Here is a 22836-nt window from a genome sequence, read left to right on the forward strand (position 1 = left end):
CTTTACTAAATATGATTTGATTATATTCAGTATTATGCCACCAAGATTATAAAAAATAATAGACTTGTAAACATTGAATACGACCACATTTACTTCAAAACTGACATCTAGCGGTGAGTAGCGATCACAATTATTTTGCCGAAATGGCAGGCAGAAACGGTTTGACTTTTGTGACTTTAGGCGTCTATCAGGGAACTAATAAAGTACGAATTTTACAAAAACCACCTCATAATCTCAGTTCAAAAGTGATTTTTTAGTTATTACTTTGTCGTGTAACGTAGATAAATAAACAAAACATCAACGTAGTTTTGGGAGCTCGAATAATTTTCCTTGTTTTTACATTTAAAAAGTTTAAGATGAAGTGCAAGGTGGCGAAATTCTTATCTGATCAAGAAGCCAGAAATCAAGGGGTAAGTAGATTTCGCTCATCGTATGAAGAATAGTTCCTTGAGACTATTTGTTGGTCATTTTGTATGTATAGGTAATTACGGGTTTTAGAAGATGTTAAAATAGGTGATATCGATGATATCTTCTTTTATAAAGGAAGAAACAGTGAAGTCAAAACTTCTAATAAATTTTTATCCTATATAATCTATACTAATATTAATAATTTATTACTAGTAGGTAACAGCTATCTGTTAACACTCTTAAACGTTATATTTTTTTGTGCACAGCGCCATCTGTACAAAATTATGTTTATTATTTCCATCAGTTCTGCATACTAATGATCACTAGTGTTGACATGCCTTCATAGATGGCGCTAAAACTTGCATTGTATTTTACGCCATCTGTGCCTTTAACTGTAAACTAGCTACAACTTATTACATATTAAAAGACTGTCTAAGTTATAACTAGATGGCGCTGTAATCAGACCATCCCAAAATAAACCGTGAGCAAAGGAAGTTGTAAGTAAACAAACATCACCTGATTGTGTTTGGTTTATCTCGGAACGGATCTCACCTCAGGAAGTTGATACTTTGTAAACAATACTTTCTATGACCTCTAGTTTCAAGTGTCATTCAACTTTTATTTGGGCAGTGAACTTGAACATTCTATCAACATAACAATTATTTTGACTGCACGTTACTTCCCATTGCTTTATTTATTTATTTTTTCCTTGTTTATATTAATATTATTGCATCAATTTTCCTCTATGGTGTTATACGCAGTTCTAAGTCAAGGTGATAAATAAAACAACGCTTTATTTCTTTCGACGAAAGGCAGCGTTGAATACTTGGCATATTGTTTCAGATATCATTTCCCATTTCCCTGAGTTGATTCGTACAACTTCCGCGGAAGTATTGATTGACAGTTCATTTGTTTCACATACTGTTTTTGTGTCGTGTAATGTTTGGTATCATTACTGCAATTTCTGTTTTACGACGAACTGATCTCGGAAATACATTTCTCATAGAATCGTTTATGTTGCAATTTGCAGTGTAATTGTGATAAAGGTAGGGGTAAAATAACAAATAAGACAATGTTTTGAGTAGTTTTGCATTTATTGGGTATGAGGAACCTTTCTGGTCAACATAAGCTACAATGGACTTTTGTTTACAGTATATTTACAATTTTCTGTATCATATAATATAGTTCATATTATCATATCTAGGTCTAGAGTAATGCTTCTAGGAGTAAATTACTGTATATTCACAATAATTATGAAGACCTAACAAAAATCGTCTATACAAATACATATTTAGTAGCGTTGTACAAAATACTACTCTATAGGTAAAATAGTCACACATCAGTCGCTGGGACACGCCTTCCTAACTTTGGCTTTTAAACAAACATCGGAGCCTGACTTTCACATGTTCCCACTACAAGCAGTCCAAACAGTCACCAGCCACTTTGTTCGCTTGTCTAATGTTAAACAATCAAGCTATATAAATACAGCGAATATTTAAATTATAACTTTAGATATACCTCTCGCGATAACATCTGATACCGACTGATACCGTCTTTACCGTCCTTCAAGGCAGACTACGGAATCGGTTCCTTAAATCACATTCTTTCGTTATATACATCGTTCCGACTCACAATTCTATTACAACTTGTACTATATACAAACAATTTTTAATTATTAAAAAAATACAATGTTAAATTACTATATACCTCCATTATCATAGGTTGGAATAAAAATAGTATATTTTTTCGGTTTCAGCGTGCAAAATTGACTAAAGCCAGCCATCGCACGAGGACATTCTCGCAACGATCTAATCTAAACGTTACACAACAACTGCGGTTATCATACATCCAAAATACAAACATTTATATTTAATCGTAATATGTCATTAACAGTATAACAGTACCAACTAAAACAAAAGTGCACACCACTCATTCAGTACTTTGCTATCGACAGATCATTATTCTCGGCCCTACAGGAACACTTGCAATTTACTGCAACGTACTTTACATACAGAGAAACCTGATAAATAACTTAACATTACAATTAAAAAAATATATAGATAATAAATTAACACACAGTCCTTGTTCAATGCATAGGAATATCCCACTATTTCATTACATTTTATATTATTAACACACGTCTTACAGATACCTTAAATGGAATACATTACGTGGATAGAGATACCTAACGTTTAAATCAAATAAACAATATACACGGCGTACATCGAAACACTAACGACTCGTTGCTGAGATGCGTAGCAAAAGCATGGCAGTTAGCACGAAATTCTGCACCCTAAATATGAATAACAGAAAAATATATATCTATGAATCCGAAGCATAATGTCGAAGGCTTTAGCCTGGAGCTGAGCACCACCCGGCCGGGGGTGGCGCAGGCTCGTGCGTGCGCGTACGGCGCTACACTAACTAGACACTTGTGTGATTTATACGAGGGCGGCGAGACGCGCCGGCGCGGGGCGTGCGCGCTGCATCCCTCGGCGCTCGACCGGTGTACTTAACACTCGTTCCTTGTTAACCTACGAATTAACATAGCACAGCCATAGTGACGTCCGTGTGGCGGTGGCGGGGTCGCGCGCCGAGGGCGAGGCCGAGGGCGGCCGGGGCCGGCGGGGGCCGGCGGGCGAGTTCAGCGGCGCCGGACCGCCGGCCTACGACACCGGCGGCTGAGGGCCCTGTGGCGCCGCCGGCGGCTTCGTGCCCGCCGCCGCTGGCAGCTGCGCCAGTGTATCCTGGCTCGCGTGCGCGCGCAGGTATGTGTTCTCCACCTCTAACTGGTTGATCCTCTCCATCAGTTCGGCGATGCGCTCTTTGAGTACTTCCACTTCCTCGCGCACCGCGAACATCAAGTGGCTCTTAACCAGATCCTGAAACAACGAAAAATATTCACGTTACTCACTTGCTCAATGCGTAGGTTCACATTTCTTATCACCTTATCAGAATATGTAAGTCTTGCCAAAACGTAACAAATTCACAAGAGCAGGCACCAACAATTAATAAGAAAATTATAACGCACGATTGTATTTTATATTGAAAACCGGACGCAATGTTCTGACAAAAAGGCAGTAAAATTTTTAAAATGAAATGAACAAAGTGTTTTGAAATAATAAATAAAACGTACTTTTGGATTAGGCACGACCACGTAACAGGTGTCTTTTTGTCCTTTCTGTCTGATTTCGTACAGACAGCCATCTTTAGGTTTTTGCAAAACGTCGATCATGTTTGAAGCGAGTGGTAAACAAGTTTTCAGGGTCACTGAATGTACAAGCGTCGCCGGCGACGACTGAAACTCGACTGACGATAACGTTAACTCGGACAACTCGTGCGACGAAGTGGCGCTCGCGAGTCCTACCAGGCGACTGATGGTCTGCGCGCGCGCTCGCCCTATTTAAAATGGCGGCGAACACGTCATCACGCCACGCCAGCCGACCGTGCACCCTGAACTCAACTCAACTCAACCTACATTGATATCATCGACGAAGCCCTTATTTTTCTTGATTTATATCACCGAACTAATAAAAATACTCAGAAATAGCAACTTTACCACGTTCCAATACACAACTAGCTATTTTAATGAACACTTTACCGTCGCACTGCACGCGATCGACTGTCATCAAGATAAATCACCTGCAATGGTACTTCTAAGCAATTAAATACTAAGTTATGAAAACAATAATTGCGATCGCTAGAAGTATGCGGATATGTACAAAGTTATTGACGTCTAGTCAGTTATAAATTGCAGCAAATAAAAAGTCTTCCACGACAGTACAGCATGCATTTCAATTGAGTGGTTATAAATAGATTGAATAAGCGCCACGTCGCTAATAATGTTGCTAAACTTGAGAAACAACTAAATAAAGAAGATCGTACTGCTAGAGCAAATTCACATACAGAGACTAAACAAGGCGTGTTGCTAAACGAAGATTTGTATGCATATGTACTTAGATGTTTACGACAACGCTTGCAGCCCACTGTTTACACGAGCCAATTAAGCTTCATTGGAAAATTTTCGCCTTTAATAAGGAGCCTCAAATAGACGGTCGACAAAAATAAAAACATTAAACTGTGTCGGTATGTAACTAATTACCAAGTGTCGCTTTAATACAAGGTTGCATAACAGTTTAAACTGACAAAAACAAAATAATCTTATATTCAATTTCATGGGCTGTTTGTGATACACATGAGGACGTTTAAAACGTTTTAGTAAAAAGAAAATAGGTGAGTTGCGATATTATAAAAAATACTGCTTAAGATTGTACGATAATAAATGTAACAGAGTATGAGAATGCGGATAATGGAGCAAACGAGTATGCAAGCGTCATACATTGCTTAGACAATAAATAATCTTGGTTCTTACATGTTAACATTAGAACGCTCTATCTCAACATTATTTATAACGTTATAATTAAAGCAACAGCAATGTTACAAATACTTGACATTATCGTCAACGATTCCATAATAGCCTCCTTGGCTTGGAAAGAACAAGCATTACATTGTAAGAATATTTCTTTAGAATCAGCACAAAGATCATTTACAGATGCCGATAAAACATTCTATTTTATATCAGAGTTATTTTTAACTGCTCGTCAAACTGTCAGTATAGAGACTCCGATTTCCTAGTTATCTGAGATTCCATTCCGCATGGCAGACAGATATGACGGCAATAAACATTTATAGGCCATCTTACGAAATTGTATATTACAGAATATATTTTGTATCACGAAAAACATTGGAGATATATTTATGCCGACGCCTACGAGAACGGACGGGGAAAACAATTTTACCGAGATCAATGTTCCTGTGATTCTGTGTTTTTTGGTGAGTCAAGATATGCACATAGGCTGAATGTGCGGCTAAATGTGGTCTGCCGTGAGTGGTTTTCTGTTAGGATATAATTAGAACAGGATATAAATAGAAGTCTTGATGAGATCTTATTCAGTGCATGCTGGTCGCGTGGGTGTCGCGACCTTCAATTAGAAGAATCTGTGTGCTGAAATTACACCGGTCTGTGCCGGATCTCGTTAGACAATATTGAGACTCGCGTCAGTGCCGGATTGATGGGGCGCCAATGTACTCATCGCTACAATATATTGGCATTCAATTGAGAACGAATTCGCGAGAAACTAGAAAATTTGTGTTAATTAAAACAACAGGAAAAAAGGTGATTAGAGGCAGTTGTAGTCGTTAACACCTCGAATGCTAAGTAAAACACCACTTATCTCTTAACATTTTTATGTCAGTAGGTGAAATAGATAAAGGTGGTGAAAAGCAAACGCGCAAATTAGGTAAGATTGTATTATGTGCATAAAAACAAAAGATAGTGGAAGATTGAACGTAATATGTTATTGGAAAGAAAGTGATGGCAGCAAATGAAGCAGACTCGTAAAGAGTGCAGTGAACTTTTTGCGCAGTGGCGCACCGAATACATCGGCCGATGATATAACCAGTCCAAGGGCATACGTTAAAACCTGTCGCATTGTTTTTAATTATAACCGGACGGTACCAGTAACGTGCCCACTTAACTCGCGATAGAATTAGTTACGACCCGAGCTAACTACCTTGGCTTCTGATTAATTTAATCTCATTTGCGTAATGACAATAACGTTCAAAGTTATTTATATATATTTTTTAGAGGATAATCAAAAGCCGCGAGTAATAAACACATAATCGAAGATTAACGTTTATCAATAACAATGATATCTTGTAATCCTATTTATTTATACATCCGGCTATTAGCGGCACTTACGTAAACGTTAAAGTTTATCATCCAACAACGGACGATTATCAAAATACGAAAACAAAAAAAGAACTATGCAAAGGCAAAAAGGTGGGCAAACAGGTTTGTGTCGAACACGTAAACAGTTGAAACAGACGAGTTTATTTTAATTGTATTAGTGACATCATCTCTATTATAAAACGGGCTGTTTTGTATACACATGTGCGGTGGAACTGAGCGCCAAAACAACACAACACAGTTGAACGTAGCCACAATAGTAACGATCCTAGCGATAGATACGGGCATGTTTACGACCTGTATTATACTAATATGTGCATGAACTGTATTTGGGTTTTAATAGAGCGTTTGAGTGCATGTGGGTGCAAACTAGCTAGCTGTTTATTAAATAACTGTTCCATATATCGTGTAGTTATTAGACTAGGAGCTTACAGAGACTAAACATTGTGGGGACCGGTCGTACGATTAATGTAAACAGTTCTAATGAACTCTTTGCTCTCAAACACTTCTTATTTATCATAATCATCTGGTATGTTCCACACGTTAACGATTATAAAATTTGCCTTGCAGACGCTAACGACATATTTATTGCATCTCAATTCTAGAGTATCAACACGGTACGTTTACTGACATAACATGTAAATGTAGGTGATAGCAATATAAACACAGATAGTGGTATGAAATGAGTATTAAGTAATCAAATGTTTGATAACGTTGATTCTAAGAATCATATTACTGTTTGAATGGTGAAACTCTAGAACGGTTTGAATTCAAAATGAAAATATCTTATGTCAGGAGTATAAAATTATCACCGGCTCGTGGAAGTCAGTAATTCATTAATATCAGGGGCCGAAACAAGTTCCATGGTCGAAAATACTGATTTTACTGACCAAAAATTCAAAAATACTGACCAAATACTGACCATTTCCAAACCGTTTTTTTGGGTGAATGGTGTGAAATATAAAGCCAATGAAATATAAACCATCCCCATAGCCAACCAGCACCGCATTTTTATTGTGTTAAATGTCCAATAGACTCCAATAAACTCCGTTGAACACCAAAAACTCTAATAAACTTTCCGTCTTACGAATTTTCGATCAGGTCTTACGAATTTTCGATCAGCTCTTACGAATTTTCGATCAGATTTTACGAATTTTCGATCAGGTCTTACGAATTTTCGATCAGCTCTTACGAATTTTCGATCAGATTTTACGAATTTTCGATCAGGTCTTACGAATTTTCGATCAGGTCTTACGAATTTTCGATCAGCTCTTACGAATTTTCGATCAGATTTTACGAATTTTCGATCAGGTCTTACGGATTTTCGATCAGTTCTTACGAATTTTCGATCAGATTTTACGAATTTTCGATCAGTTCTTACGAATTTTCGATCAGAGTTTACGAATTTTCGATCAGGTCTTACGAATTTTCGATCAGGTCTTACGAGTTTTTGATCAGGTCGCGTGTCCCTGAATCCTGACGCGAGTTGAGAAGTTTTTACCCATCCCAAAAAAAAGTGCACAACACCGCTAAAGAAGTTTTCACTTCAAAAATGCTGATTTAAAAAAATAGTAAATTTTAGTTTGCTATTTTTTGAAGTCATGTGGTGTTTCAATATTTACGTAGATCATCCACATAATATAGAGTATCCAAAGCAGCCCTCAGATATAATTAGGTACTGGACAAATCGAGAATGTATGATTGGCCAACAGCAAAGGAAAACCAAAACAAAAATTGAGTTTGGAAAAATACTGACAATACTGACCGATTTTTAAAAATACTGACTTTTACTGACCAGGTCCAAAAATACTGACTTCTACTGACTTTACTGACCTGTTTCGGCCCCTGTAATATGCATTAACTTGCAAAACGGGTTACCGATTTTCCAAAGAGCATTCGTAAAAGTGGTCGAGCGAGCATAATTCTCCACACATGGTTCACTTTAGGTTTTCACCTCTCCCTACTAACGTATTCAAGCGCTTTCCTAATGAAATGAAGGGAAACACAACAACACTTTGTTTGCGATAGTCTTTAACATTTGTTTTGTAATTCAAACAGACTCTAACGCTATGAAGATGTTTCTACTTGTTTACATTTCTCTGGTGAAATGTAATGGTTCCTTTTATTTTGAAACCACGCGACTAGTATTGATAAAAACGAAAATAATATGTAATACATATAATTGTGGTATGTTTTGTGCAAATACCAGTTACGGTGAACAACAATACCGGAATAACAATGGTGTATTTGTCGTTCGAAACTAAATTTAGAATAATTGCGACTCAGAAATTCAAGTACTGCGAATAGAAAAAGGCGAATAATCAGCGAAGTTATTTGAAAAACATTTGTTTAAATATTCTTAAGATCGTATATTATTTGTTTGGTGAAACATCGCGTTATACAACATATATACGATATTTACACAGTTGGAAACAATGGTCTATTAATATTCATGACACAATTCAAATAAGTGTATTTGTTTACTATCGATATGTGTAACTATATTCCTTGTTTTATTAGCCCGTGTTTAGTGTTGATATCTTATCTATATTGCGTGCAATTTCCGATGTGCAGCTAATTACATTAATTGCTTTCTTACCTCTTAATTGGTTACGTAATATAATGAATATTGTTCGATAATCAACATGGTACTACACCATCCTTGACCTGTGTTCTTTCAGTCCAGACGTCGTTATCGATTTCCTTATGGAATTTTAAAGGAGAACGGCAGGTTTGTATGAAGAATTCGTACAGCTTATAAAATGTCATGTTTAGGTTTACTTTTTGTTTAAATTGGTAGCTAATATGATAGACAAGCTTATTTTAAAATTATTATATTTTTAAAAGTTGGGAGGTAAAAGTTATGTCCATTTTAAGAAGCCCCGATAGTTCGCTAAATTGCTCAGATGCTGTCAAAACCACAATCCAAAACAACAGCAAATTAGCGGATGCGTAGACGTCAGAGTAACAGTGACGTCTCATGAGATTTTCTTTTTCTTTATTTGTCAACAAATATAAGCAATAGACCAAAAATTATTATTTAAATAAACAAATACTTTCTAATTAATCCGGACTTCTAAAAATAATACTCCCAAATAAAAATAGTTGACTTAGTCCCCTTAATAAGTGGTACAAATTCTGTTACGAAACAACACAAACTTTAAGCTGTACGAAATCTGCCGATCTCCTTTATAAAATAATTCCAATGTGTATGTTTTAATGTAAACACGTATTGACGTAGCATGTTTTATCGCGTTGATAAGTTATAACAAACAAGTGAAAATTGTTCCGTAGCGGTCAAACGAGCTCGTAATCAAGCCTGGTCGTTTGACCCCTCTGAGGTGATGTCATTGCAATACTCATCCCGTACGTTTATATCGAAGAAAAATAAACATCATATTTATAAATAAAAGGTAACATCAATAACATGAATAATACCAACCGGAAAATATATTTAAACCTGTTTGGATAACTTATAGCCCGAGAGTCTCGTAAAGCTTAAAAATAATGTTCACAAAATCTAATCTATAAAAAGCAACTCTTCTGCAAATTGAATGTTAAGATATAAAAACTGTTCAATGTTTACATTTTTAGATATAAAAAATCCTGATCAACACGCCAAGTAACAAACAGCAGATGTTAGTAACATTCGGAGGGTATTTTGAGCAAAACATGTTTATCAAAATGTTTGCAATCTGTTTAGCGTTTATCTACTAACATTGTATGATACGATATAAACGATAGATTGTTAAAGCTGGTAGATTTCCAAAGATTTCATATTTTTCCAATACACAGATAATGCTTTAACATCGAGGTGTAAACAATAACAGATTAACAATATAAAGCTACGTAAACAAGGTTGCTAATTTCGATAACACATTTCCAAAAATATTGCATGTCATTCGTTTTGTATCTTTGGCGCATAAAATGAAAAGAGTAATATTTTTCACTATACTTGGCTCTAGGAGCAGTTTCAGTCTCAGATTCAAATGTCTAAGCCATTTGGCAAATGGATACCAAAATAATAATGTTTGTGCTCTTGATAAATCTAGCGCTAGTGTAGTTAAACTTTGTGTGAAAGGTCAGGAAGTCGGTAATACAGCTTGTGCGTGACGATCAAGATTGGTAGCAAATCACAAGAGTGAGTGGTGACTTGGTGACAAGCATCCGTCAACAAATACGAGCGCAGACGCACATCGAGCCGCGGACGCGATGCGACAACGGCTTCATTACCGGGAGCAGGTTTATTTTCCAAGAAAACTTTTCTAGCGTTTCCTGGGTTCGTGATGCGATTCCGATCTGGCGCGTGCTCTCTCGGAGCCGCTCTTAGTTGCAAATTACTCGACGCTGGTTCACGTTATTGTCGGCACGCGACCGAATCGTGTGACCTCCTGACGTCTCCGGGTCTTTATCCAGTTGGTGGGCGTACACGAATCGGCCGCATAATCAAGGGAGCACGTGTCTCTCCAGCTCCGCGCCGGTGCCAGCTTTCCTTCCGTGTCTATTCTCGGCCGGCCGAGTCCCGTCGGGTCACGTTTGGCTCATGCAAATCACGTATACAACGAGGGAATTAGCATACGCTGGTGCTTGAAGCAAATAAAAATTTCCACACGCACCTCTGAACAAATAAACACCGTCTTCATAATACTTGCTAATGACATCTTGGAAACACGACAAAAACTAACGGGGCGGTGTGCTGGTATATCACACGACGGCACAAAAAGTTGGTCGCGTCAATCATCACAGAGAAACTTAAAAGAGTAAAATGAATGTAAACGCTTGACCAGAATCAAAGAAATTTATGTTTGAACAGATGCGTGAAACCGGGTCAGTGGTGTAAGCTATGGCTGCTACACATCAATATGACTGTACGCGTAAACATATCTAGTAGGGTGACGTAACGTTAGGCGTAGATATTACGAAAACCAGCGAGAACCAGTGTACCACAGAATCCGAAATTATATACAATCTGCAGGTGTACATTCATCGTGCGCCATGTAAGATGGCGTTCTTCAAGGTGGACCGGTTTAAATACTGGTCGTACCACGTCTGCTTGACGGTTGAGATGTTAATATACTACTGTACCACTATACAACTATACATTATGCACAATACATTGTTGCTGAAATATAATACGAGTATGAACATTTAATTATTGTATACCTCCGATAATTTCTATTGTACTAATACAATAACAAATAAATAATAATCAGGAATTATGTAAACTCAATTTAATCAAAGTGATTGCGAAAGGAAAAGTACGTGATATTTTGTCAGATCTGAAAGACACGTTATTAAGAAATGTTTCACGATTTACGTTAGATAGGGTTGATAAATAACACCAAAATAATATATACAGCGTCGAGTAATAATAATCTATAGATTATCTGAGTGAACACGTGGTATGAACGTATGATTATTGAAAAACAAATCGATAAAAAGTTGTTCGACCGCACTAAATTTAGACTAGTACGAACCGGAATAAGTAAGAGGCTATAAAGTAATAAGTGGTTATCGGCAACAAAGCCGTCCTCGATGTAAATAATATTCTAAGCAATATATTCGTGCGCGATAACGACATCAAAGACATATATAGGAGTCAGGAGTAAGGAGAACATCGCGAGCGTGTTGTGGGGAGTGATAAAAATACTATGATGCGATGGTAGTGAGCATTAGGGCTGGATTGGGGTCAATCGCTTGAGGCCATCTGCGTCGGCTAATTATAGACGATGTGAGACGCGTCCAATAGTGCACGACGATGAATCTCAATTGCGATCGCAGATGTACTTGGAAGTAGTGAAATCTGTTGCAAATGTTGTGCCCACTCGGTCACTGATTGCATTATAAAAGTAGAGGAAGAGTCTCGAACAAAAATAAACCTACTAACACAACAGAAGAATAATGCTATCGATGGTATTAGTGGGACTGAGATACGCATTGTCATGTTGTGAAGTGACTATTATGTAAGTTACACAAAATGTAGGACGTAATATTCGGAAGGCAGGAAACAAAAGGTTGCATTGTCTTGTAACCTACACCACAATGAAACCGACGCAGATGACTTGACAACATCATGGCGGTTTTAGGAGGCTAGAAATAATTGAGACCTCTGACATTGTATCAACTAGTTTATAAGACTAGGACGTGTCAACTTTATGTAGGCACCACATCCAATTCATAAAACGACATAAAATATGGTCTCATGGTGTAATACGCTGCGGGGCAGAACGGGACGCGTTTCCTGGCCATTAAAAAAGGGAAGTCATTAGTGATTCAAATGGTGACTCCGATCTAATAACGGTGTTATGCAGCTCAACCATTGCTATTATAAACACGGATAAACTCTCGGGAGATTGCATCTTTACGCAACTGCTGCGTGAAACGGAATAGTAATGGCACCTATTCAGTGTGTAACGTGAAAAACGATGATCATTTCAAAATTCCTTCAATATTATACGCAATGTGAGTTTATCGTCATTACGTCGAACGCGATATCGGTCAATGGTTCTATCGACCGATATTTCTCGGAAGTTTTCGTTCAAGGAGAATGATTTATTGCATAAAATATTTATTCGATATATCATCATCGTTCTATGCAGGTCTCTATTTGCAGAATGATCAAGAAGAAATAACTTTTAATTATACCAACTATCATAATATTAGAATTTGTGAGTTCATTGACTTGCAGGCTTTACGATGACAAGCTGATATCAGTAGTTGTGCTTTTTTTTTCGTATGTAATAGATAAAGGAATATGAAAGTTATCGCACATTCGTGCCGTGGCTGGTCACGCGTGGTGTTTATCTGAATGCGGCGATTTACTGTTGAAAAGGGCCGCGGCGTCATCAAAGCCGGTTATAAAATGTTCTACGAATTACTAGGGTTGAGAGCATGCGGAACTAGCGCGGCCGACTGACACGGCACTTGCTGGATATCTTGGATTGCTACGCGACGTCTCGTAAAAAGTAATGATCGTCAGCGTCAGATGGATTTCTAGCGACAAGCACTAAATACTAAGAAAGGAATGATAATTGGAACATACTAATGGTTTTTTGAACGGCACTTATGCTTCACGACCGCGTCTTTATTAATAAAAATCGGAACATGGATAGCGTGGGAGACTCTTCTGCGACATTAATTTTGTATCGCTACTAATCGCATTAAGTCTCCTCGATCACCACTCTCAAGGCGATTAAGTTTCCCGTTTCCCTCGTAAAACGACAGTAATTCTAGAGGCGACTACCCGATAATTTCTGGTCCCAGTTTAGAAGAAGATTAAACAGTAACTAACTGGAAACAGGATGAAACTCTAGGAAACTAATAAGAATATTGTCAAAGAATGGACAACATCAACGAGCGCAGTAACTAAATAGTCCTTGGAAAAGTTAAGTAGACCTTCGAAGCTTTCTTTTAAAATTTAACTGAAATTCCACCAACATTAAATCGTTTAGCAGAATAATCTTTACTAGCTGACCCGCGCAACTTCGCTTGCGTTACATAAGCGTTAAAATTTTTCCCCGTTTTTGTAATAATGTAATATTTTTCACTGGTACTCTGCTCCTATTGGTAGTAGCGTGATGATATATAACCTATAACCTTCCTCGATAAATGGACTACCTAACACTGAAAGAATTTTTCAAATCGGACCAGTAGTTCCTGAGATTAGCGCGTTCAAACAAACAAACAAACAAACAAACAATCAAACAAACAAACAAACTCTTCAGCTTTATAATATTAGTATAGATAATAATATTGCGAATGTTCCGGAAGGATAAAAATTATCAGTCTATGGAGAGAAGAGGCAGGTTGACTGGGGTGGATTAATAGTTATGAAGAGAGATTAATGAATTCGCAACAAGTTTGACGATAAATAGGATCAAAAAGGATTAAAACGACTGGCCGTAATAGATGCATTTAGCACATCAAGGCATTATAATAATATATGCGATGAGACTCGTGGTCGGTGTTTTAATGATACGTTATTCAGTTTCCTTTATTAAAGTCAATTATGATAACTAGCGGCTAGTATAAAGGTGGATTTGGTTTAACAAGTCACGTAATCACTTTACCAACGAAGGCATTATTTGAATCATGCCGCGTTACAATCTGTGGAAATCATAGTAATATCACGAAAGGAAAATTTCTACGGTCGCGCCGTTTATGAGACCTTAGTGGATTAGCTGTGTTTGGTTAGATTTGTCATGGAGTCTTATCTAAAGCGTGTTAAGGGCAACATCTAGTTTCTAGTCTGATAACAGAATGCTTCAAGATCAACATTTGCAGGTGCAAAATGAGACTGCTCTTTGGAAAGTTAGAATTGTCGGTCAATATTTTAAAGACAGTAATTTACGAGCTGTAGAATGGTTTATAAATCTCATTGAAGCGTGTTTCACGAGTGGGGATTCGCGAGGGGTCACTGGTACATCAATAATAAGGTGAACGAATAAAAAGTAGTCGCGATAAGTGAACCGGTTCTAGTGACAGGTGCGTTTGCATTAGTGCAATCACGTTTTTGCTACATATGGGCTTAGGGAGTGCCGAGAGAATATCTTGTTGCTATCGAAGTTTTTCGCGATGACGGAATAAAATACATTCGCGTTTTCTATTTGTATTGTAGAAAATAACACGGACCTGCTGTAAAATATCTGGTGCCTGTTTGTTAGCAGTATTATAGAGTAAAAAAGGCATTTAAAGGGGGTCCAGCATTATTCAAGAGCAAATTTTAATGTACTATTATTACGAAACCCTTGTCAGTATTGGGCACGCTTAGATAATAATTTCAAAATATATTTAGGTACTCACCATAGCTTGCTCGATCTTATTGTCGATGGCCACCGCGCTTGTGCCCGATGCGCTGTAACAAAAATAATGCAATAAATAAACAAGTTTTTGTAACGTTACCAAGTATTTTTGTACAACAAGTTCAAGATTCCTTTGTAACAATTAATATCACAAAGAATATACGTTCAAAATTTGATAGACTGAAATATAAATGTGACTAATTGAATCATCGAAAGGAAAATTTGCTAATTGTTTAAAACAAAGAAGTATGTAGGTAAATTAGTCATAGTTTTAAGTAGTACGGCGCCGTTTAACGCTTACACAAACGTTTTTTTACAAGAATACGCATTGAATAAATATGCATATTGTAGAATATTGCATTTATTAGTCACAACATAATAAAATAGAGTAATCGACAAGGTTTCGGGATGCGGAAATCCAATACCATAATCGTGTAAGCATAATTCATTCACGCACGGATGCGCGCCCGTCCTGGCAAATACATGAATTTGCGCGAATAATGCGTACGTTTACATTTCCCATGTAACTGGGGGTTTCCGCAATATTATCGATTCGATATACGTTCGACGCCTTTGTCTCCACCTAAACCAAATTAGCACGGAGATTTATCGTTTACGTAAAAGTCAACTCTATTATATTATCGCCGTATTGGAATGCGAATATAAGTTGTGTTATCGAAACGCTTCCACGTTTTTAGAATGCTACAACAAATGTTCCGCGAAAAACAACCGCGGACGTTTGCAAGCGCATATTGGTGCAATCGTGAAGGTGGCGCAAGGGCGCACGATCGCTTAGAAAGATAATGCACATTCAATATGTAATTATTATCGCTGTAATAAATAAGTACGGGCCGGTAATTTTGAGAAAAGCTACCGTCGGTTGCACTGCGGATGATTACGCTAACGCCGAGCGCTGTGGATAAATATTGCAAAAGCTGCCTGCTGAACTGATCGGTATTTGTAACAACAATAGGGAACAATGGAAGACTAAATTCTGGCGTGGTTTGTTGTACGTACCCTTTATGCTTCGCTTTAGTTATGTGGAAATTATAACAAGCTTGTGTGTATAATTAACGAGATGGTAACGTAGAGCGACGTTATAAACAGCCAGTCTATCTATTGTGGATAAAAATGAAGAAATACGTCTTCGTTGGCCAGATGTGGACACTTGACCTAGAAACCTCTATTGATCCGTTCAGACAGCCGGCCGCCGAGCCAGATTCGAGAAAAAGAACTTAATTTAAAACGATGTAACGTTACAAGTCAGCGAACCATCGTCGAGGTCTAAAACCTCTCGTAGGTAACTGTAAATGCGAAATTGCATTTGAAACATAATTTTGTCATTACGGTGCAATCATTAGCGCAAATTGTACGGTCAACAGCAAAACAATGGTGCGTTGCATTCAGCAACGTGTCACGAGGAGTGCACGCGGCCGGCTCCACGTGCAGCGCGAGAATGACGACACACTCTACTTAGCAACTGGAGAGATACCATTACTACCCACGATTGCCGGACTTACCCATTATGATCCAATCTCGCTGGTGTAATCGTCCGGTAGCTAGTATGTAGCACGACGTACGACTGCGTACTTGACTTTCTCCGACGGATTCCGTGTCGCGTCAACGAGGTGAACAACACAACGCTAAAGTTGAAGCCATTCGACCGTTGAGGACCGCGTCGCGGATCGATTTCGACCGGTTCGCCACCGAGCTCTCCGATATAAAACAACGGCCGTGGACCACATGACCACCACCGCAACAATGGACGGTCAGCCCATTAACGTTCGCGATCTGTGCTCAACCCGCTGAGCCGGCTTTTACGCCTCCTAACCAATAATTATGTAAATGTCAACTGATTCGGAGATAGTGTTTGAAAGTCTAATCTAATACCAAGTGTTGACATATTATAACAAAAAATGTGCTTTCTCTAGGCGGAACTCTGCAAAAACAAGTTTTAGTATGCTGAGTGATTACGCAAGTTTGGTAGTTGACAAAATTGCAAACCGCCAGCGTAGAGGTGCATGAAAAAGTTGAAACATAAGACAGCGAAACCTGAGAAGCGGAGAAAGTATCTTGCGAAGGTGACGACATTTCTTTGTGAAGACCACTGCTAAACGATGATAATTATAATTTTAAACAGAGCTCAACTCATTTTATTCATGTAAGCATTTGAGATTTATTGATTCCCACGTAAAATCATTGCTATTCTTGCATTGTGGTTGATGTTGGCTATTAGACTTTCACGCTACATATGTGCAAGAAAATGTTGCCAAATATAACTTAAGTGGTGGGCTTTGTACGTGTCCGTCAACAAAGCGAACCTGGCAACCAAGCGTCGTGCGACATATTCACACGAGAGTCACCAAGAAAAAATAGAATTTGAAGCCAAGAGGATACCAAAAAAGTGTTTGGTTAAAACTCTGAGCGTGCTTATCGTAAATGGTGAAACTGGATACACTATACTAACATGAGTGGTTAAACAGAACTTAAATGAAAATGTGTTTAAAAAGATGTTAAGTAAATAGAAGAGGCAAACAAAGAGATAAACGTTTTGTCACCACGCACGTGCGTGTTTGCGCTTGCGTAGATCACACTCAACTCTACTGCACTCTAAACATGCCGAACAAAGACCCGGCGAGCTTGTCAGACTTCCATGAGGGACAAAGATCTTTCAAGACTTTCATTAAACTGAGCAAAAACAATAATACCTTTTTATTTATGATATGATCTAAAATAACATCTGCCTCTTTCATCGGTTGTTCATGTTTAGTGAATTATCACAAAACTGGTTTAATGGAAATGTTTTGTTAAAATACATCAGATTCGTATTTACGAGTCAATGTAGGCGAACGACAAAGTTAAGTAAGAATTCGTTTAAATGTATTTACATCAGTTGCCGATGGCCCGATGGAAAATACGCACTGATGTTAAATTATTCATAGCCGATCACAATACTGCGGTGCCTGAATATGATCTAGATTACCATATCGGGTACAATATAATACTTGGGTTCTAGAAGATAGTAGAACAAAGATAAGAGATCGCTTCAATGCATAGTAAGAAGTGCAACATGTCTGCTATCACGTATTCACAAAAGCAATTAGCAGACGCCTAGGAACACATCGGTACGATAACAGTATCAAAATAAAGGTATAGCTAATACGATGAATCATGATGTATCAAACAATTGCGCTGTAGTAATCGACACAACAACAATACCGGCTAGAAAACAAAGGTCACTGAAGAAATTATGCGAGTCGCATGAAAATTTAATGTGTTAGTCATGAAAACGAACACTTAAAGCGCGCATTGTTTGTTCACTGCCGGCATTCATCTGATAGCATTCAATTAGTTTAAACTGTTGACTATTCGAAACGACTTCATTGATTCGTATCGCTTGGCTAGGCAAAACGTTTATTAAGTGATCATTATTATTCAGGATAGGCAGTCGTTTCGGTCGCGGATTTTGAACAGTTGCTAGTTGTGTTAATAAGGGATTATCAGCATTATCGTAGAGCTGCAGTGTGTTGGTGTATTGTTATCGTGTGGCGAGGCGAGTGCGCACGCACAAGGTCATTGAAGGGAAATCGTTGGGTGTCGTGTCGACACGGCTGGCGCCACCGGCTCACAAGCATTACATCTTGTAGCCGTGTTTCATAACGCATTCGCGGTTCCTTTCAATTAGCCCAAAGAATAAGCGACGGTATGAATTCAATTGAGCAAATTGTTGGCTGTGTAGACGATAGACGTTCATGATTGTAGTTGATTATAGAGGAAGTTTAAACGTTTTTTTGTGAAACATACGCTGTCGAAATTCAGCCATAAACCTATATCACGTGAAGTTATAAAGCCATGTTCAGTTCACGTGTCGCTCATAAAACAGACCTGAATTCTAATATCAATTGGACATAAAGGAAATTAGTGGGACACCGGGGGAATATTATGGTGGTCGTCAGTACTCGTCACGCGAAACGGTCACGCCACAGTGATTTCCCTCAGATTTCATAAAGCACCACCGCCGTTGTGAATGACTTAATCAAAATATTAGCACCTTGACCTAACAATACAATAATCCAATCAAAAAACCTCATTATGAAACGGCACTGGATCGAAAACTATAATACAAATATGTAGTAATAAATAAATTTATGCTTTATACGAATGGCTGGTTACGACCGTGAAAAGATAGATTAGTCATACGAAGATCCTGGTGGCAACTAAAAATAATATGTGAATGAATTGGAGTTGAATGGTTCTATAGTCGTTTGGATGTCAACTATGCAATAAATTCACTAAATATCAATAAAAATTCAAAGGACGCGAGGTTGAATTTAGCGATAAAGCGGACCTAGACCTCTAGAATAATGGTGGTTAGTGCAACGGATCGATACAGCAGTCAGACGATAGAGACACCTAAGTTCAATAGGCGGCGCTGACGTCAGGCGCAACGGTTTGTCTGGCTGCAGCCGGCCACGTTGCCATGGAACCTTCACCGACTTACCGGCTCGGTAATTAGCTGAGCACTGTGAGAACCTTCACACCACCGTCACTCGGACAGATCGACAGTAAACACTACGGGCCCGCAATGCGTCAGCTTATCATTATAACACATTGCGGGCAAAACGATAAATCAAACAGTACTCACACGGGATAGAAGTAGTCTATGTACTTGACGACGACTTCTCTCAGTAGATCTTGCTTGTTCATGATGGACGTATAGCTTCCACTTATAAGTTTTGTTTGCATGGTTTCCACTTCGCCTATCGATTTTACCGTCCGGGACCCTCGAGTCCCCGTCCTCGGATTTAACGGAGCCGTCTTTGTTGTTTTGTGCGTTGGAGAACGTTGTGCGTGCTGAGGTAGCAATGGTAAAAAAAATGTTTGACGGCGCGCGGGCAACCGGATCGACGCGTTGCGGCAAACTGGGACCGGGCCGGTCGCAGCGAGGCGGGGCGGGCGGGGGAGGGGATCGGAGCAAGTGGCGCGCGCACGACTCTACCTACTACGGGCTACGATGGCGCCTCGAAACACCAAGGCAACGCTTTTGCGACACACCCGTTGTACCTCAAAAACGAGAATAAATCTAACAGTCACCGCACCTCGAATTTAATGCTGAAGCTCATTCAAATTTAATCTATCGCGTAGGTTCAAGGCTAACAAGATTTGGTCAGTGCTTTTTGCGATTGTTCGAATTCCTAAAAATAAAACAAGTCGAATAGCCAATCGAGACTTATTTTTAATTACATAAAAATCCAAGCTTGAATTGCATTCGTTTTATTTTTATTAACATAACGAACAAAATACCCATAGACGTAAAAAATATGTAGAGTCCGTCAGAGAAAAAACTGAAGGTATGAAATGTTAAAAGTGCATAGCAGGGAGACTGAATGCATGAGCTAGTCATAAAACGAAGAGGCAGTCTCAACAAGGCATTATCAGTGAGACGGCTAGACGAGTGTCATCAAACAATTGCTACAGTCATTACTACTGGCGCTTCCGTGTATTGTTCTGTCGAGTTCAAGTTTCACGCAATGGGAGGACTAGGGAATGTTTCAAATTTATAATTACCTCAAAAATAAAACATGATAAGAAAAACCAACACCACAAACTTTGGACGAAATAGACCAAACCGACTTAATAACGCAGTAATATTTAGAAATGCTCGTACTGAAAATATGTCTAAACTGACTCCAATAGAAATATAGAAGAAACCTCAACAACATTGGTGAAAATTTGAGATTATTTCAATAGTGGAAAATAGAAAACAATATGTTCGATGCATTACAATGGGAATCCGACATGTTTTCAATCCGCGAAGTGGTAATTTGCATAAACCGAGAAGCATAACAACCTGTAACTACGACAAGTGGCTTGGCGAGGCTTCAAGGTGCATCATTATTATATCTTCTACAATAAACATACACACAAATGAATACACCACAATATTTTAGAACATTTGTCAACCTGACCAGAATTTATAATGTACTCGAATATTTTCGTATTATATTTCCATTAAGTCTACTTATAATTATGCATCAATTCGTTAACCAATAGCTCCATGTCTAGTAATAGTTACTATAAGATATTTTTTTTCTCATAATTTCACTTTGGTGGAAAATAATCAGTAATCATAAACCTTTTTACAGAAAATAATGTTTCTATGTCAATTCAAGATTTATATGTGGCTTTATTTTATTTTATTCATTTGCCTAATGTCTATATTAAATCGTCACTCAAACGACAACGTTCTTCAATAGTCATAGATCGAAATGTTTGGTAAAGTAGAGCCGCGCTGGCCGCAACATCTACGACCATATATTTCTCTGGAGAGAAATTTAAGGTGTTTGCTATTCCCAAAACCTGCCGGGGTGAATAGCTTTTCATATTTTGTAATAATAACTAATCTAATTATTCATACAAACATGCATTAATCACGCCGTTTTCCAATAGGGGTAGGCAGAGACCGAAGAACGCCGCTTAGTACGATTCTTACAATCTTCCCCTGCCTCATTCACATCCATACAACTTGCCATACAGGACCGCTGATTGCAAGTACAAATTATTTTCGTTTTCATTTAATTACTTAACTGTATATTTCACAATATCTCCTGTTACAATTAAGTCAACTAAAGTACCTGTATCACGTTGTTTGTTATGTGATACCATTGTTATTAACACAACGAGATGAATTAAATATTCATCATGCGACATATGACACGATATCCATTAACCTTGGCCGTCTGCGCTAATTGTATCTTAATTAGCAAAAAAATTGCCGGCAATATGAACGTGTGCGATGTATTGTTGGTCCATATTGTGACCATATGGTTTAGGTATCTATTATGTGCAACTTGGCACTATGGGGTATATTGTGTGTGAACGTGCATGCCTCATAAAATTCATCATGGGCTATATTTTGGCCATAAACCGCAATAGCGTCAAGTGTGACTTCATGTTCAAATTTGAAATGGAAGGTGAGTTATGAGCCCTGGTCACGGAACATGGCACGTGAAATTCATTGTTTTATTAAGAATTTATTTTAGTTTAAAGCGAAAATTGTTGACGCAAAAAGTTTTGTGGTTCTAAGTAACAAGTGAATGTTACGAGTGTATACCATACTAACATCCGCCCGCGACTTCGTCCGCGTGAAAAGGTTTCCCGTAGAAAAAAGTGTCCTATGGGTGAATTTCGATTAATCTGTCGAAAAACTAAGAACATACAATACAAACTTTCATCCCCTTTTTTATCCCCTTAGGGGTGAAATTTTTTAAAACCCCTTGTTAGCGGATGCCTACGTCATAACATCTACTTGCATGCCAAATTTCAGTTTCTTTCAAAAGTTTGAACTGAGCATTAATATGGTATATATTTTCATCTTCGGTTGTGTCATTTCATATCATATCAAAATCACACAAAACCACTTATAATGACTATGTTGATTGGCATTTCCGCATAACTCAAGTTAATGATTCACCAATCGTACGACTTAATTTAATATAATCTCCAGTCGTTAAATATAATTAACAACAAAAAATAACGAAATAATTGATAACGACGAAAGCACAGTGATTAAAATTAAAACTAAATCGAGACATGTAAAAAACAAAGCCGTTCATCGCCTCTGGCCTTTCAATAAAATATTAAGTTATAATAAATTTTAAATCGAGCTCATTACATTGAACGTTTTTTTTAGATCTCATCTACATATTTCGTTATTATAATAATTATAAGCGTTAATTTATACTGTTACTCTGCATTATGTTAAAGATTTGTTATCTTAGAATTTTAATGTAAACGAGTTTATAAATTTTTAAATGCATCGCAATTATTCATAAGTTCTTTGTATTTTGTAAGGTAGCGCAATATATTTCGGTAATT

The 22836-nt window shown here is 37.9% G+C and overlaps 1 protein-coding gene across 2 annotated transcripts in view; it reads right to left on the reverse strand.

Annotated features, from left to right (window-relative positions):
* Window positions 1–1870: 1870 nt before the first annotated feature.
* LOC142987884 (uncharacterized) overlaps window positions 1871–22836 on the reverse strand; it is a 142786-nt gene continuing 121820 nt past the window's right edge. For both annotated transcript variants that reach the window (XM_076136840.1, XM_076136832.1), the window contains 2 exons: window positions 14960–15011; window positions 1871–3290 (listed from right to left, as the gene is read on the reverse strand). In XM_076136840.1, the coding sequence (XP_075992955.1) occupies window positions 3075–3290; window positions 14960–15011 (268 nt within the window). In that variant the 3' untranslated portion in view covers window positions 1871–3074. The remainder of the gene's footprint in view (window positions 3291–14959; window positions 15012–22836) is intronic.

Source organism: Anticarsia gemmatalis, chromosome 1, assembly GCF_050436995.1.
Source record: "Anticarsia gemmatalis isolate Benzon Research Colony breed Stoneville strain chromosome 1, ilAntGemm2 primary, whole genome shotgun sequence".
Lineage (NCBI taxonomy): Eukaryota > Metazoa > Arthropoda > Insecta > Lepidoptera > Erebidae > Anticarsia > Anticarsia gemmatalis.